Raw genomic sequence first — 18,727 nt, 5'->3', positions numbered from 1 at the left:
TCTCGTCGAGCTGAGTCGAATGGTATATGACACTCGGCCCTCCGGGCCTCGGATCGATAGTCGGTTTTTCAAGTGATATCTATACCCTTCTTTGTAAGAAGGGTAAAAATCATATTTCAACATTTTTTTTTTCTTTTGCTACTTCAAAAAAAACTCGGAGTCAGTAGGCTGTGGAAATTTTAAGTATTCTAAAGAATTTTTTATTTTGTCAAGATAAACAACTCTACCGAAGACATCAAGTCTCCAAAACGTCAGAGAAGGAAATTAGATTGTGGCGCCATCTTTGCGGAAGAGTTTTGAACTATTTGTTTATGTCAATAGATTGTAGATGTTATTATGATGAGAAACCTTGCACAACACACTAAGTCGCGGAAATGCTTCGTTTCGGAGCTATTAATTTTGCTCCGCTAGATTGCATTCCTGGTCCAGTGTGCCTTGGCAGCACTGTGCAATGTATCTTTTCCATTACCGCTGGAATTCCCTACATTTTGGAATTCGTCGTATTTTGCTGCGTCGTACTGAATATGAAAAAAAAAGAAAAATTAGTAAAGTTCTAAAACTCGGGAGTCACTATCATGGTGGTCTTTAACAAGCTGTTTAAAGCATTTCATACGTTTTATTTTATTAGCGTCAGACTATCAGCTTTAATGAAATGGCAGTATCACATAACGCATGACAAAATTATGTTTCATGGTGAGACCGCAAAATTGCTTGTCATTAGTACCTACGTTGCACAATGCTACCAAAGCATAGTTTCAATCGACCATCTCCGTATCTTATCTTCCTCGACGCGACGTGCTAACAAAGCACAATTCCACAAAAATAATCCATTTGAACCCCCCCTGAAAAAAACAGACCGACGCAATCAACCGACGGCCAAAAAATTAATCACAAGGCAGTCGCTCTTCTCACACAACTCAATGTTCTGGTCTCGCTTTCAGGCATGCAGTGTTGCACCTAGACCTAAGTTCGCAGGGAAGAGAACTACTTCGGCATAAGCGCCCATTTCCGTCATATCGAGCAGACACATCAAATGTATCAATGAGTTATAGCGAATTTGATTATTATCCAGGTTGGAACCAGTTCCAACCCGTGCGAAACCGAAATTGTCAGTGCGAACCTGAACCCGAGCCAGGTTACAAAACAAATGTTCACACTGATGTTTGACCCAATCTGGATACCCGATCCAGGTTGGAACTGAATCAAAAACAGATTCGCTATTAGTTAAGCTAACGTCTGAAAATCACAATAATGAAGTATTAAAAAAAAAGTTCACTTCAAAAGCTACAAAACAAAGTCCATTTTCCTGCCTTCATCCGTGTGCCGAAATTAATCTAATTGCGTTTCAATGTGTTTGGATGGAATTGAAGCTCGTATGAAGGATTTGGAATCAAGAAGCAGTGTTAGCTTTTTAACAATTTGTCAACAATGTGTGATTCTTTGTCAAATCTAACGCTACTTAGGAATAGGTAAATAAATTCCGTAGTCATCTTTGATAGAAACATTAAATTAATTGTTCAAACTCGTTCGAAATTGCGAGGTGCAGTGCGGATTGTGTTTAGTATGACGGGAATTAGATATTTAACCTACCTACCACTCGCGCAACAAACATCAACTCGTGCGGGCAAAGGCGATCGCTGATAAAGTAGGAAGGTAGCAAAGAACGCTATATAAATATACCACACTAACACGCCGGAGCAAGCTATTTAAAATACGGCAGCCGGTCAACAACTGGTACCGGGCGTGTGCGTGGCTCAACTGAACAGTTTTGGAAGGCATTCCATCGCAATCGGACGTATTATTTCACTCTTGTAGTTCTGTTAGATTTTTGTTTTGGAACGTTACAAAATTGCTTCATAATGGCTAACCCTAATCCGGAGATCAAGTACAGACAGATCTTCATCAACAACGAATTTGTTGATGCTGTGAATGGTAAAGTGTTCCCCACGGTCAATCCGTCAACGGGTACGAAGATTGTGGACATTGCCGAGGGAGATAAGGCCGATGTTGACTTGGCCGTAAAGGCGGCAAAGGCCGCTTTCCAGCGAAGCTCCGCATGGCGACAGATGGATGCCTCGGCCCGCGGAAAGCTGATCTACAAGTTGGCTGATCTGATGGAGCGTGATAAACTCCAATTAGCCAGTCTGGAATCGTTGGACAATGGCAAACCGTTCATCAGCGCCGTATATGATGTGTATGGGTCGGTGAACTGCCTGAGATATAATGCCGGCTGGGCAGATAAGGTGAGCGGTGAGACAGTGCCGTCGGATGGACCACATCTAACGTACACCCGGAAGGAACCAATCGGAGTAGTTGGACAGATCATTCCGTGGAATTACCCTCTGCTGATGTTGGCTTGGAAGTGGGGACCAGCCCTGGCGGCTGGATGCACGATCGTAATGAAACCGGCCGAGCAGACTCCTCTCACCGCCCTGTACATGTGTTCGCTGGTTAAGGAAGCTGGTTTTCCTGCCGGTGTGATTAATGTAGTTCCCGGTTACGGACCAACGGCAGGCCATGCAATCACCATGCATCCGGAAATTCGTAAGGTGGCCTTCACTGGATCGGTTGAAGTGGGCAAAATAGTGATGAGCGGTGCTGCGACTAATCTGAAGAAGGTTTCGCTGGAACTGGGTGGCAAAAGCCCGCTGGTGATTTGCGACGATGTCGATGGTGAGTTGATTGGATGTTTTTGGTACAGGGAATTAGGGGTCGTTTCTGTGCGTATTTTATTCAGAGCATGTGAGGTGGAGAGTGGCGCTACCATCACACAATGTTTCAAATTAATGTGTATTATTTGGAAATATTTCGTATGTAAAAGTGTCTGAGACCAACAGTTTCGAAGATAAATTAACGGTGGTATGTTCCCACCAATATTATATTCGGATTGAATCCCGATTATGAATGGCAGGCTGAAACAACTCAGAAATAAAATAATAATACACAGCTATTCCATAGTAAAACGATAAATTGGTTCTAAGAATGTCTTAATAATTGATAGTGTTTCTTATCGCAAAACATTATTATTATTTTATCATTAGGGAGACTGTTTCCATGTTACATTGGTTAAAAAATCGATTTTTTTTTCAAAACTTTTAAACCACTGGACCGATTTTAAAGGACAAAATATCAAATGAAAGGTAATTAAAACTACTTTTCTGGGAAAATATAATAATGTTAAAAATTTGGATTTTGTGGGAAAACATTGATTGTGTTTTTTTTATGATTTCTATGTTTTGTAGACAAAGGGCGCAATATATTTTTATATTTTTCCTTGTAAATTAAGGTTTTATTACACTACACTAAAAAAAAGCGATGTGTTTTCTTTCGTTTTTGAGTTAAGATTTTTTAAGTTATCAAGATTTGGGTTCTTGCTCAATAGTCCAAAATTGAAATAAGTATAGATAATGTGACAATGTTACAGTCGCTATAAATCGATGAAGATGCAAGGTAGTCTAGTCGCATAGGAGTATTTAGCGAAAACCCAAAACTTGAACTTAAAAAAAGATATTACTCAAAAATTAACAAATTAAACACGTCGCTGATTTTTTGAAATGTTGTGCAAAAAAGCCTAAATTTTCAAGGAATCCCCTCCCCTTTATCCCCTCTCCATCCCTCTCCAACTGGGGACTTTGAATAAGAGAGATGATCAATCCGATTCGTACCTTCCTCAAAGTTGTCCTTGCTCGCTTTCTACTCTTTAATACAATTTTAACACTGCCATACTCTAGCCTACCCTACTCTATCGTATTAAAATTACCACATTAGTCTGTTATTTGAAATTAACATCTTCAAGCTTAATGATTGCCAGAAACGCCGACTGGACGTATCCTAGGCATCCCTTCCCTAATGAAAACTCCCAAATTCCTGTCACATTTATGTGTAGTAGAGTACTCTGCATCTCTCTTAAGTTAATCTCGGACTGAACTTCCTTCCCCATCCTCAGCAGTTGCATGGACGTGGCCAGGACAACTCTGGCCGGTTAATCATCCTTTATCTATGAGATAGTGCTTAATCTCAAATTACAATCTAACTGCTACGGATGAATATGGGTCTTCTTCTTAGCAAACAGTTTGAAGCTTGTACTACCTACACAATTGTGCGACTAGGTATATGCTATACTATGCTAATTACAATATGACCACCGGTCAGTCCGCATCGTGCTCTCTTGCCGTGCGGATCTATTTGCTTTTTGCTTAAGGAAGTGTTACTACTACCTAAAGCTACAACAAATTTAAACAGCACTTTTCAGTGCTCAACCTGTAAAAATTTTCTACCTTGTTCAACTCCTCTTATTCCTCTTCGATCCTTGTTTGGACCCTACCCGAGGTAATCCTTCTTGGATATCGATTTGGAAAATTCCTCTTCGATCCTTCAGATTCTTATAGTAATCTGCTTGGAAGTCGATTTGGATAAAAAATTTACTGCCGCCATGGCGCCTAAACGCAAAAGAAAGGGGCAAACTCTTGACCCCCCTTCTGAAGAAATTAATTTGAGTAATCAATTTGATTTGCTCACGGATGATGAGAATGATCCATCATCCAAGAAAAATTCTAGTAAACTTTCCCGGCTTAATGCCAAGAAGGAAAAGATTCCCCCTATTGTGATAACCACTACCGATTTCCATGCTCTTCGCATGGAACTTTTGAATTTCGTGAAAGTTAAGTTTTCACTACAAATTGGACGTCGGGGTGAATGCCGTGTATTGGCTGAAACCTTGGATGGATTTAAATGTCTTCTCAAGTATCTTACTGAGAAGAAGCACAAATTTTTTACTTACGACACCGAAACTGAACGTGTGTTCAAGGTTGTCATGAAAGGACTGCCCAGTGGTGAATCCCTGGATCAGATCAAAGATGAACTGGCAAAATTACTTGGAGTTGTGCCACTCCAAGTAATCAAAATGAAAATGAAATCCCGTCCTGGCGATTCGCGCAACGGGATTTCTAATGATTTTTATTTAGTTCACTTCAAGTCTAGTGAACTAAACAACCTTAAGGCCTTAGAAAAAGCTAGCCTTATGCTCCATGTCCGAGTGAAGTGGGAACACTTCAGGAAGACTGGAGGAAATTTCCAAAACCTCACTCAGTGCCGTAAGTGCCAGGGATGGGGTCACGGAACTAAAAATTGCTACATGCCAGCTAAATGCCTGAATTGTGGTGATTCCTCTCACGCAAAGGACGACTGTCCTGTGAAGGAAGATCCTAAGAAATTTAAATGTTCAAATTGTGGTGAAAACCACAAATCCAATTTTTGGGAATGTAAGACTCGCAAAGCGATCCTACAATCTCGTTCTAACCGTCAGGTAGGAAACGCTCCACGTTTCCGACCAGGTACAAATTCCTCTGCTGTTAACAACGGTCAGCGAGGAACAAATTCTACATTCGTACCCGTAGGTACAAATATCACCCCTGCTTCAAATGTTTCATCTGTACCTATTCCCCTTGCTGCTAACAATGTTCAGCGAGTTAATGGAGCTACCTATGCTGCTATTGCAGCGGGTAGAAATCAAAATACTAACCAACGTTCTAACGGAAATTTTGACAATTTTGACTTAGGAAGCATTACTGTTCCTAAAATGGAATTTTTACAGAATTCATTAATTGACATGATTTCTGATATGCTTAAATCTAACTCCATGTTTGATGCTATTCAAACTGGAGTAAAATTTGCTAATAATATTGTCATGACTTTAAAATTCAGTAATGGATTTTAAAGCATTAAACATTTTAAATTGGAATGCTCGATCTCTTAAAGATAATGAAGACGAGCTATTTAATTTTTTGAGAGTTCATAACGTGCATATTGCCGTTATAACTGAAACGTTCCTTAAACCTGACCATAAGGTTAAGAAGGACGCAAATTACTTGATTTATAGAAATGATCGTCTTGATGGACCCTGTGGTGGCGTTGCCATCATTGCTCATAGACGAATCAAGCATAAAATTCTTTCTTCATTTGAAACCAAAGTTTTTGAAACTTTGGGAGTTTCTGTTGAAACAAAATTTGGACAACTTACGTTTATAGCTGCCTATTTGCCATTCCAATGCGTAGGCCAGCAAAAGAATTTTCTCAAGGGTGACCTCCAGAAACTTACCCGTCATAGGTCTAAATTCTTCATTATTGGTGATTTTAATGCAAAACACCGCTCATGGAATAATGCTCAAAGCAATTCCAATGGTAATATTCTGTTTGATGATTGTTCTGCAGGTTATTACACTATACAATATCCAAACAGCCCAACATGCTTTTCTTCTGCAAGAAATCCCTCAACTATTGATTTGGTCTTAACTGATTCATGTCAACTTTGTAGCCAATTGGTTACCCATGCTGACTTCGGTTCTGATCACCTTCCAGTAACTTTTGAAATATCCCAAGAAATAATTTCTATTCCCAACAGCTTTACTTTCAATTACCATAGGGCTGATTGGGAGCAATATCGAACATTTATGGAATATAACTTCGATCCAAACATTCCTTTGCAAACCAAAGATGAAATTAATTATGCTCTTGAATCTCTGACTACTTCTATAGTTGAAGCAAGAGCTGCCTCAGTACCAAAATGCGAGGTTAAATTCGATTCAATTATAATAGACGATGATCTTCAGCTCTTGATCCGTCTTAAAAATGTCCGTAGGAGACAATTTCAAAGAACACGCGATCCTGCCATGAAAGTTATCTGGCGGGATTTGCAAAAACAAATTAAAAAGCGATTCTCGGCCCTGAGGAACAAAACTTTTGAAAATAATGTTTCTAAATTAGACCCGAGTTCCAAACCCTTTTGGAAACTCACAAAATTTTTGAAAAAACCTCAAAAGCCAATTCCAGCGCTTAAAGAAGGTGGTAAAATTTTGATCACAAATTTGGAAAAAGCTCAGAAACTTGCTAAGCAATTCGAGAGTTCCCATAATTTCAGTTTGGGTCTTACTAGTCCTATTGAGAATCAGGTTGCTCGGGATTTTCGGAATATTTTCTCTCGGGAAAATATTTTTGATGATTCCTGGGGGACTGATTTGGACGAAGTAAGGTCTATAACTAAAAAAATTCAAAATATGAAAGCTCCAGGTGATGATGGAATTTTCTATATCCTCATCAAAAAACTCCCAGAGAGTACCTTGTCTTTCCTAGTAAAATTATTTAACAGATGTTTCCATTTGGCATACTTTCCTGATAAATGGAAAAATGCAAAAGTTGTTCCAATTTTGAAGCCGGATAAAAATCCAGCTGAAGCTTCTAGCTACCGTCCAATAAGTTTGCTTTCTTCAATAAGTAAACTTTTTGAAAAAATAATTTTGAATAGAATGATGCTTCACATCAATACGAACTCAATTTTTGCAGATGAGCAGTTTGGATTTCGCCATGGGCATTCAACTACTCATCAACTCTTGAGAGTTACCAATTTAATTCGTTCAAACAAAACTGAAGGCCACTCAACTGGAGCTGCTCTTCTAGACATAGAAAAAGCATTCGACAGTGTTTGGCATGAAGGTTTGATTGCTAAATTGAAAAGGTTTAATTTTCCACTTTACATTATGAAATTAGTTCAAAATTATTTAACTGACAGAACTCTGCAGGTAAATTATCAAAATTCCAAATCTAATCGACTGCCTGTTAGAGCAGGAGTTCCTCAGGGTAGCATTCTTGGGCCTATATTGTGTAACATTTTCACTTCGGACCTCCCTGATTTGCCTCAGGGTTGCCACAAATCTTTGTTCGCCGATGACACAGGCATTTCCGCTAAAGGAAGAAGTCTTCGTGTTATTTGCAGCAGACTGCAGAAAAGTTTAGATATTTTCTCTTCTTATTTACAAAAATGGAAGATTTCTACCAACGCTTCCAAAACTCAACTTATAATATTTCCACATAAGCCCAGGGCTTCCTTTTTGAAACCTAGTAGTAGTCACATAGTCACTATGAACGGAGTTCCAATTTCCTGGTCAAACCAAGTGAAATATCTTGGATTAATACTTGACCATAAATTAACTTTTAAAGATCACATTGAGGGCATTCAAGCCAAATGTAATAAATATATAAAATGTTTATATCCTCTTATAAACAGGAAATCCAAACTTTGCCTGACGAATAAACTTCTAATATTTAAACAAGTTTTTAGACCGGCCATGCTTTACGCTGTGCCAATATGGTCTAGTTGTTGCACTACCAGGAAAAAAGCACTTCAAAGGATTCAGAACAAAATTCTGAAGATGATTTTAAAGTTGCCTCCCTGGTACAGTACTACCGAAGTACATAGAATTTCGAATGTTGAGACTTTAGCACAAATGTCCAACAAAATAATTAATAATTTCCGGCAAAAATCGTTACAATCCTCAATTGCAACGATTAATTCCCTTTATACTTAGATAAGATTTAGTTTTAGTTATTTAGTTTTAAGCTATCAATTGTTATACTGACATGCAGGTTTAAAAAACCTGTTTAAAATACTGAATTTCCAAGACAGGAACAATGTAAAAACACTTAGATATATATCATAACAATTAAGGCTGGTAAGTTACTGTAGTAACTGGAGCACCTAGGTTAAAAATGAAATGTAATTTATTTTGAATTTGGAACAAATAAAGAGTGCAGACATTTGAATTTTAAGCAAGAATTTTTAGAGATAGGAGAAATGGATGTAATGTCGGCCTAAATTCCCCTACTTTAGGCCCATACATAAATTCAGTAATCGACTAAATTTTCAATAGCGACTAAAAATATCCATTAGTACCGTTCCAATGACGCGTTCATCTAGATAAAATTGATAAATAGCAGATTTTTAGCGATGGACCCAATCTTAGATCCAAAGGCAAATATTAGAGCCATTTCCCCTATATTAATTTAAGTTGATTCCTTCTAGCGTCCTTTTCCGCAGTACCTTTTGCAATTTCACAAATCAAAATATTTAATTTTTTATGAATGCGCGTAGCTGAAACAACTACTTCTCCTTCATATTTTGCTTTATTATTTATTGATTTATTTACTATATATAATTCCATCTGACTTCAAGTCTAAATGAAACATAAGGTGGGGAAAGCCTTTTTGAGAATGCACATTTGACTCAAAAAGGCGTAAAAACCCCATATTTTTTTCACAAAACAGTACACATTAACGTTTTCACAAGGCATTATATGGTATACGGATTATAAATAAAACATATATAAGTTCTTAAAGTGAATCAATCAATAAAACAATTTTTAGTTGGCAACTGCAAATAGGTCACTCGTCAGATGGCAGGAACCAATGTCGTGTAGGTGATGGCGAATCATGAAACAACAAAAAACACCAGGTAGCACATTCATTTTCCTAGTTAATTATTGGCAGATACTCAGCAATTGCATTATTGTTCGATTCAATATCGTTCATTATTATTTAGTTGGCTCAATAAGTTCATTATTATTAAGTCAAATCTGCTAGCGATTTCGTTAAACCGAAGTGTCATGAATCTGATTGGATCATGTTGTCCATAACGAGTGTGACGGTCAGCTAAATGCAAGAAATTGCGTCGTCTCAAAGGTCGTTCTGGAACATATATATTCAATTCAGCGAGAATATCTGGGGCGTCAATATCGTTGGTCAACACCATAGCCACGAATACAGCTTGCATAGTCGATCTTCTTTGTTCCAGGGTATCAATTCCCAGCAGCATACAGCGATGTTCGTATGGAGGAAGATTCAGTGCCAGGGTAAGTGTAGAGCTAAGCGCACAAACTTTTTCTGTACAGCCTCGAAGCGATCGATCCAGTTTCTAATGTATGGACACCATACTACTACGGCAGATTCCAAAAAAGAGCGTACTAGGGCACAGTAGAGGGACTTCAGGCAGAGAGGATCGCGAAATTCATCAGCAAGCTTAAAGATGAACCCAAGCTGCTTGTTAGTTTTTGCTAACACATCTTCACATGTGGTCGGAAAGTGAGTTCACGGTCCAATATCACACCAAGATCCCTCACCTGATCCATGCGTGCGAGAGTTTGCCCAGATAGCTTGTAGTTGAAATATAACGGTTGAAGCTCTCTACTAAATGAGATCGTGTTGCATCTGGCTATACACAAATCAAGATGATTACGCTTGCTCCAGTCCTCAAACAAATCCAATAACCGTTGCCAGTCTTGTAAGTGGTCACGGTAGTCGACACATTTTCTGTGATAATTGACTGCCTTTGCCCCCGACACTTGCAAAACAAGCTATCATAGTACAGTACCAAACTGAAATGTCATGCCTGTCATATAGCTCTGTCATACGACACTGTCGCCGAAGACCGTCACCAATGTATGTATTTTAGTTTTTTCTCATAATAAGAGCTGCTGATGTTGTGCTTGTGTGAATTCTGAAAATAGCAAGCAATGATGTCCTAGTAATAATATTTCTGATCGGAAATGGTTTGATTTACACCAAATTGAGGAATTACAACGAAATCACACATGTCAAATGATAGCTATTTTGATAATTTTCTTTTAGCTCGAATGTTATTCTACCGCTCGTGTTGTGTGAGAGAGACGACGGTAGAGCATGAGTGTTCGAATACAAACAGACTGTCACGAACAACAACGAAGCGAGTGTAGTAGAAAACGTCGACTGTTTCAATCCCTGACCGTTGCAGCTCCTAGCAGTCTTCAATAAAAGTGATTACCATAAATATCTTAACGTCATCTGCATAGAATATTCGCTGTCCGCGTGGCAGAACAAATGAAACATCATTTATGAATAAAGAGAAGAGAAGTGGGCCTAGATTACTTCCTTGCGGTACGCCGGAAGGAATGAAAAATTCATCTGAATATGAAGAGCCGATCCATACATTCACAGACCTTCCAGTCAGGTACGATCTAAACCAGTTTACTAGGTCGGAGGAAAGTCCAAGTTTCTCAAGTTTTCCAAGTAGGATATCATGGTTCACTCGGTCGAATGCAGCTTTGAAATCTGTGCACACGACATCTACTTGCGTACCAGCGTCCATCGAGCGTATGCAGATTAAAGTAAACTGTGTGAGATTTGTAGTGACAGATCGTTTCGGGAAGAATCCATGCTGAGAACAGGATATGTAGTTCGTGCTAGCCTCAAAGAGAATATATTTAACGATAATCTCAAAAAGTTTAGAGCAGGCACTCAACGAAGTAATTCCCCGGTAGTTGGCAAAATTTTATGAATCGTAAACAGGAATGAAGTTCCATTCAGCAGGAAATCTTTTCCTTTGAAACGAGAGGTTAAATAGTTTTACTAATGGTTTCAGCAGAGCACTTGAACATTTTTTAAGTACGGTTGAAGGAATCCCATCAGGACCAGGTGATACCGAATTTTTTACTTACGTAGAGCATTTTGGACGTGCTCCTCGGTGATCTGAAAAATTCCAAGTTCAAAGCTGTTAGACGGAGTATTACTGAGGGCAGCGTCGATCTGCGTTTGCTTGGTCAATGTATTTGAGAAGGCATTCTTGAAGTGATCGGCAAATAGCTCACATTTACTAGACGCTGAACTAGCAGAACGCTCATAAAAGTACAAGGATGTAGGTAATCCATCTTCCTTACGTTTAGTACGAACAAACGACCAGAAATTTTTCGGATGCACACGCAAGTTCCTTTGCGTTCGATCAATGTACCGAGCATACTTGTTACTAGCAGGCACAAAACGATGCTTCAACTGTTGACACCTATTGCGACTATACTTCCGAAGCGCAGATCGTCTTCTTCTTCTTCTTCTTCTTCTTGTTCGCATTTCAAGCTTATTGCTTAGCGCATATTAGCTTATTGCGTGCTCTCAACTTAGTGTTCTAAATGCACTTCCACAGTTATTAATTGAGAGCTTTCGATGCCGATACCAATGCATGAATTTGTATATTGTGTGGCAAGCACAATGATACTCTATGCCCAGGGAAGTCGAGAAAATTTCCTACCCGAAAGATTCCCTCGACCGGACCGGGAATCGAACCCGCCGCCTCCGGCTTGGTAATACCGTGCCTTTACTGACTAGGCTGTGAGGCCCCACAAGCGCAGATCGTCTACGGCGCTTCAATTGGCGAAGGCTGGAGTTTGACCAAGGCGGCTTCAATGGAGAACGATGAAGAGGCACGTTGTAATAGGGTCGTTTAGCCCTTAGCTGGTTCGGCTTTTGACACTACTACTTTTTGTTTGCTGTGAACTAGCAACCAATGTCTGAAATTCACAGATCTATAAAGCTCGTAAATCTTGAGATGTGTGCTCTTGCAATTGCGAAGTGTGGTAAGAAAAAGCAATGTACATAGAAACAAGAAGCAACCTACACAGAAATCTTCCAATATTTTACAATCATCACTCTATTTCAATTCTACTCAGTGACTGAGTAGAATTGTATTGTCTTCTCCTTTCTCTCACGAAAATTATACTGCTTCGCATTTCAAAAGGAAACTTACTCAGTTTCTGAGTAAATTCCCTTTCGAACTGTATCTGATTAGCATTTGAGCATGAGCACGGTTGCTACTCTGTTATTGTCAGATCATTTGTAATTACACAGAGAACCAATAGATGATGCAATGTGTAAAAACTGGTGATCTCAAACTGGTCGCTGGTCGTGCCCGAACGCAGATCAAGAAAGGAACACCCAACTTGGGGTATTTAAGATTTGCTTACAGTAATGAGGCATTCATCATCATCAAATGAGGAGTATATTACCCGAGTAGGAGAAAATAACTAATGAATACCTAATTCTGATCTGGTACTAAAATTTGGTGTTGATCAGCATGAAATCCCGAGCAGGAACCGATAGCTAATCGATAACTAATGAATATCTTAATGTGGTATGATACCAGATTTTGGTATGCTTGTGGTATAAAACCTTGTTTTGATATTATTCAGTTATAGAAATATTTTATATAATATCAAATGAATACCCGAATAACAAAATGTGATCTTTCGGCTTTTAGAAATTAATACCTACCTAAAAAAGTTATTGAATTGGTATTAGAAGACCTTCAAAATAACAAACTATTATGACACCTTAAAAAGAGTCTGTTATCCGTTTGTTGTTGTAATAACTAATTTATTTGTTATTTCGTTATTCGTAGAATATTTTTGAGGTATTATTTTTGGTATTTAACCTCTTATGTCAGCCTCACTAATACCATATTTAGGTTGCCAGTTATGCTATTTTCATGCCTGAATTTGGTAATAATAAGTTACTTTTTCCTGTCCGGGATAAGAGGTAAAATACCAAAGAATAATAAAAACAAATGAAATGCAAAATACTTTGTAAATAACTAAAATTGATATTTGATACCAAACCCGAGCAGGAGAGAATAACTAATGAATACCTAATTTTGATCTGATACCAAAATTTTGTATTGACCAGCAAGACACAAGAGGTAAAATACCAAAGAATAATACCAAAAAATTACATGGAAAATATTTGGTAAATACCAAAAATTGATATTTGGATATCACAAGAATACCTGGGTGGTATTGTTTTGGTATTACATTATCATAATTTGGTATTGGAATGGTATTGTGGGAACATTTTTTGAGTATTATTTTTTGGTATTTTACCTCTTATGTCAGGCTCATCCATACCAATTTAAGGTATCGAGATATTCGGTCAGGTAGTGAGTGGAATAAATCATTACGGAAAAAAAAGGTTGCCGACTGGACTCCACAACCACGAACGTTGCGATTATCAGACCTGTGCTTTCTCCACTGTTCTTTGCATGCTTCGGAATGTGGATGTGCTCAAAACGAATAAAAAGTGCTCACTTCCTCTCATACTCGAATTCGTATGCTTTTCTGCTGAACGGGATTTGGAAAGAATCGTGGCAAGTCTGTGTCGTAAACAGAACACGAAATAAAAAAGATAAAAAATAATAACGTCGTCTGCAAGGTTTACTTAAATCATTCGCTGCGCAGGATGATAGTAAATTTATTTCCATTTCGTCAAGCCAGTGTAGACTACATACAATGATTATTACAATGTTTACTTACATACTATGCATTAATTCTATTCTGTTTTAGCTTAGTTTGTATTTGCTGCTTGGACATAGTGATGTCAATAGTTCCGCAATGCAAATTATATAGGCGCATCATTCGATTGATTGGGCTATTTTTTGCATAGTTTGTTCTGTACGATGTTTCTGAAAATAAATTCCGTGTTCTAAGATATCGACAAGGTGTGTAAAAATTTAATTGTGCGAGAATTTCTGCCGAATCTATGCGCATTGAAATAATGTCGTTGATGAAGAAAAGCATTGCAAATTGGCGGCGCTCCTTAAGTGTTTGTATATTGATGAGCATGCAGCGCGCTTTATAAGATGGTAATGGAAATGAAGTCCAATTCAATTTACGTAAAGCATATAAAAGGAATTGTTTTTGGACAGATTCTATGCGTTCTTCGTGTATGGAAATGTATGGATTCCATACTAGGTGGCAGTATTCCAGAATTGGCCTTACATATGTGGTATATAAAAGCTTAATAGTGTATGGGTCTTCGAAATTATGACTGAACCTTTTGATGAAGCCTAGCATTCTGTTTGCTTTACTAATGATAGTATTATAATGTTCTATAAAAAATGCAACTAGCATTCTATTTAATACATTTTTGTTTTGCGTTTATGGGTAGCGAGTGACGTGACACTCGCTTTGATGGCACATGGAAGCCAAGAACTGCTCTGCACTTCCACGAGTAATTACTGGGATGTTGGGTTTACAACAGGGTTCGTTTTGGTAAACGATAAGCTGAATTGATGTCCTAACGATCATATAAAGCAAAGGAGCTTGGGATTGAACCGAACGTCTTCAGTAAGCAAAAACGATTACCAATAGGCAAACGAGATTAAAAGGGATTGAGCTGTTGTTATTATCATGTAGTCATTATTGTGGAGAGGACCGACTCATTCAGCAGATAATATATAGTGTTGATGTCTTTTAGTCAGCTACAAAGCTATAATAATATATGTATTAGCTTATATAAACATTATATAATATTACTTACAAATTCGGTAACTTGTTATTCGAAAACAATTGATTCCAACCGGCACATCTTCACTACAATATCTTCACGATTGTACTCAGTTGTCATTATTAGACTATCGGTTAACAGATGTTAGGGATGATCATTTTTTGAAATTGCTAAATTCTGAGAAGCGCAAATTTACGCAACAGTCATTTTAACAAATAAAGCGGTTGACGAATCTTGAATGCGGATGGGCCTGAAGTTAGAGTGACGATGTTCTGCTCAGTAAGCAAAAACGATCGCTCTAAGGCCACCGAGCCCCTCGTATAACATCATGCCGTTACTTGATCTTTTGTCACCATTCAAACCTGGCACCGAAAACGATGATAAGTTTCGCAAAATACACGATAGACAAGCGATTTGATCGTAAACATCTTAAATATGAAAGGATCTAGCACCGCATTTTTCTGCTCCTCACTTCAACCGACGATCTCTCAACTCCAAAAACTAAGAGCTACGAAAAAGCACTTACGCCTTCATTAAGTAACTTACGCGACGTTCAATGTGTTTCGATTTGCTCCTTACCCATTGTTCAGGCTATCGTGCCTCTTACATCATAACAAGATATGACCGACGTGACGATTGATTAAGCCCTCGTTGAAACTACGTTCTCAAAAGCAGTCAATATTTTTTGTATTAGGCACAATTGAATGAACTTTTCAGTGCCTAAAAAGTTATGATTTGTTAAAAAACTCAAGTTTTTGGGAAAATATCCAAAACTTGGTCCATTGGTGTAACAATTTAAAAATATCTACTTTCAAACCGCTACATCTCGAAAACGGTGCGACTTAGCAACATTTTAATCGGGTGAATTTGTAAATTGTTGTAAATTTGGTGTTCTTTCATTATATAAAGTCGAAAAAGTAATTGGACTAAGTTTTGCATATTATCCCAAAAACTTGAGTTTTTTTTTTAAATCATAACTTTCTTGTCCATCATTTCTCTATCTTGACTTAAAGTTCAATAGATGGCATTTTTTGTTTCCTAAAACATATCAACAAATAAAAAATACAAAAAATCATTTTTTGAGAAAAATTGTTTTTAAGGCTTTCTTTGAAATAAAAAAAAAAGTTGGGTAATTTTTTTAGAGAACATATTTGTTTTCAAATAGTCTCGTCTATTACCTGCAATATTTCCCGAGACACCAAACCGATAGGACAAACAGTTTTCGAGTAAAATTTGTCTGAAGATAAGCTTGATTTTTTTTCTATATTCCCTTTTCAAAAATAAGGCTGGATTCAAAATGACGATATGAAGATGCAAAATGGCATTGTCGGTCATAAGGAACGTTTCCTCAAATTTTCAACCAAATAAAAAAAATACAAAAATTTACCGATTTGCGAATTCGTAGGGAATTGTTCACATGTTATTTAACAGTTTATATAATCAGTCCAATGAGATAACGAAACCCCACCGCCAAGCTCCTCCCCTGATCCTATCCTTCGACAGTGAACTTCTGTAACCTCGGGTAAGCCGCGAGTATTCGGTTCAATTTCTACTAGACATAGAAATAAGTGAATTTTGTTACAAACAATGAACAATGAATTATCAGCTCCGTAAAGCCAACACGATTGAGCCTTTACAATAAACGACTTATTTAAAAAAAAAACAATTTATATAACTTTTGTACGACTGGTTTTGATTGTATAGCAGTTTACTCAACTTAAGTATATGAATTTGTGTTACTTCGGTTTTGTTATGTAAGAACCTAACAATCTAGAGGAGTGTTCAGTTTATCGGCTCCATGGTCTTGAGTCCATTACATAAGTGCACTGACTGCATTTTTATTGACGAACGGTACTATCGCTATGACTCGAGCTACGTGAAAAATGGTCAGTCAGTCTATCTGGCATTCTTATCTTATTTATATTGTTTTGACAAGAGCCAGTGAACTGCTTTGGATTCATACATGGAGGGCTACACTTACAGCACACAACATGAGAATAGGGTGTTGACCTTCATATAATCGAGAGCCACCCATGCATCTCCATAAATTAAATAACAACCGATTCAGGGACGTAAGTTGGGTCTGTAAAATTCATGAATGGGTTAAGTATAAGCGCCTTCATCGCTCAATTCAATGATGTTTCTAGATTTGATCAAACGTTATCTTCGATTCATAGCTGAACACAGATCGCACGTGTGCATGATTTCGCTACATTTTACTTGTTTTTGTTTTTAACAATCGAACGCTACAACGTAGGATTGTGTCAATTGTATTTGATTGATGTAAGAAATTACTTCAATAATCATTCAGCTGCTATGAATTTGCTAGACAAATCATTGTTTGGGTGACAGAAATTTGTTTACGTTTATGTATCCTGCGTTATCTGTCACATTCAAGCTCCATCTTCTTGAACATATTTTAACAATTATTTTTAATTCTATTACGTCAAAAAATGTCACATGATCTTTCAGGGAAGATTGAATTTTCGGTGATTCATTCTTTAAAATTAAGTGATAAGATATGACATAATGAACAAACAACAAATACTTAAAGCTGATGATTTTTTAATTAGCCTGTGCTTGAAAAGTTGATCCGATAAGATTATATTCATATTTAATGTCATGTCTGCGACTGAAAATGCACCTAATATGCACATATTTTACAATTTCACAATCTTTTCAGTGAACGAAGCCGCCCAGATTGCCTATTCCGGCGTGTTTGAAAACATGGGCCAGTGCTGTATTGCGGCCACCCGTACCTTCGTCCAGGAGGGAATCTACGATGCATTCGTGCAGAAAGCAACCGAGCTGGCCAAGGGACGCAAGGTGGGAAATCCATTCAGCCAGGGAATTCAGCATGGACCTCAGATCGACGACACTCAGTTCAAGAAGATTTTGGGATACATCGACAAGGGCAAGCAGGAAGGAGCCAAGCTGGAAACCGGAGGCGTTCAGTCCGGTGAGGAAGGATACTTTATCGAACCGACCGTGTTCTCGAACGTCACCGATGCGATGACCATCGCCAGGGAGGAAATCTTTGGCCCGGTGCAGTGCATCATCAAGTTCAAGACGCTGGACGAAGCTATCGAACGAGCGAACGCTACCAGCTTCGGTCTGGCGGCCGGAATAGTGACCAAGGACCTGAACAACGCCCTTATCTTCAGCAACGCGGTGGAAGCCGGCTCGGTGTGGGTCAACACGTACCTGGCCGTATCGAACCAAGCCCCATTCGGTGGCTACAAGCAATCCGGCATTGGACGTGAAATGGGCAAAGAAGGCGTCGAAGAGTACCTGGAAACGAAGACCGTCTCCATCAAGCTGCCATCGAAAGTCTAAACCCTTCTACCAATGTAGGCGGTGAATTATCTGTGTGTTGTTATCGCAATACGGTTACTTCTTTTTTTTTTGTAATGCAAAAGAGTCATAACAACAGGTCATCGTGATCAAACAAGCGATAGATTTCAATTGTATACAGGCGTGAATAAAAATAATCTCGAGCCAGCCAATTGTTGACGATATGAACCGAATTCCCATTTATGGATCGTTGTGGTTCTCCTCCACAAAAAAAAAACTATCTCACCACGTAGGGGGTATCTCGTCAAGCGGTTGTCAGATTGGGAAGCCGAAAATTTCAAACCCAACAGATACACCCTGACATGGTCAGACACACATTTCCAAAGAAGAAACCCAATGACGCAATGAAGAGTCGCGGAGAACTCGCGAAGCGCGATGCACAGCGAGACGAATAATAATGATTAGCTTCGCTTTGTTCGCTTGCTCGATGAGGCAACAGAGATTCCTTCCACATCATTCTTCA

The 18,727-nt window shown here is 38.3% G+C and overlaps 2 protein-coding genes across 2 annotated transcripts in view; one reads left to right on the top strand and one right to left on the bottom strand.

Annotated features, from left to right (window-relative positions):
* Nucleotides 1-18,727, bottom strand: part of LOC135710440 (trans-1,2-dihydrobenzene-1,2-diol dehydrogenase-like) — a 185,600-nt gene that overhangs the window by 136,343 nt on the left and 30,530 nt on the right. The window lies entirely within an intron of this gene.
* Nucleotides 1,823-18,409, top strand: LOC135710148 (aldehyde dehydrogenase 1A1-like). The gene is made up of 2 exons (XM_065232663.1): nt 1,823-2,673; nt 17,594-18,409. Exons 1-2 carry the CDS (start codon nt 1,860-1,862, stop codon nt 18,244-18,246), a joined length of 1,467 nt encoding a protein of 488 aa, XP_065088735.1. The 5' UTR covers nt 1,823-1,859; the 3' UTR covers nt 18,247-18,409.

This window comes from Ochlerotatus camptorhynchus, unplaced genomic scaffold (assembly GCF_037179485.1).
Source record: "Ochlerotatus camptorhynchus isolate MF236.1 unplaced genomic scaffold, CSIRO-AGI_Acam_v1.1 ptg000036l, whole genome shotgun sequence".
Taxonomy (NCBI): Eukaryota; Metazoa; Arthropoda; class Insecta; order Diptera; family Culicidae; genus Ochlerotatus; species Ochlerotatus camptorhynchus.
This window is presented reverse-complemented; position numbering and strand designations above follow the sequence as displayed.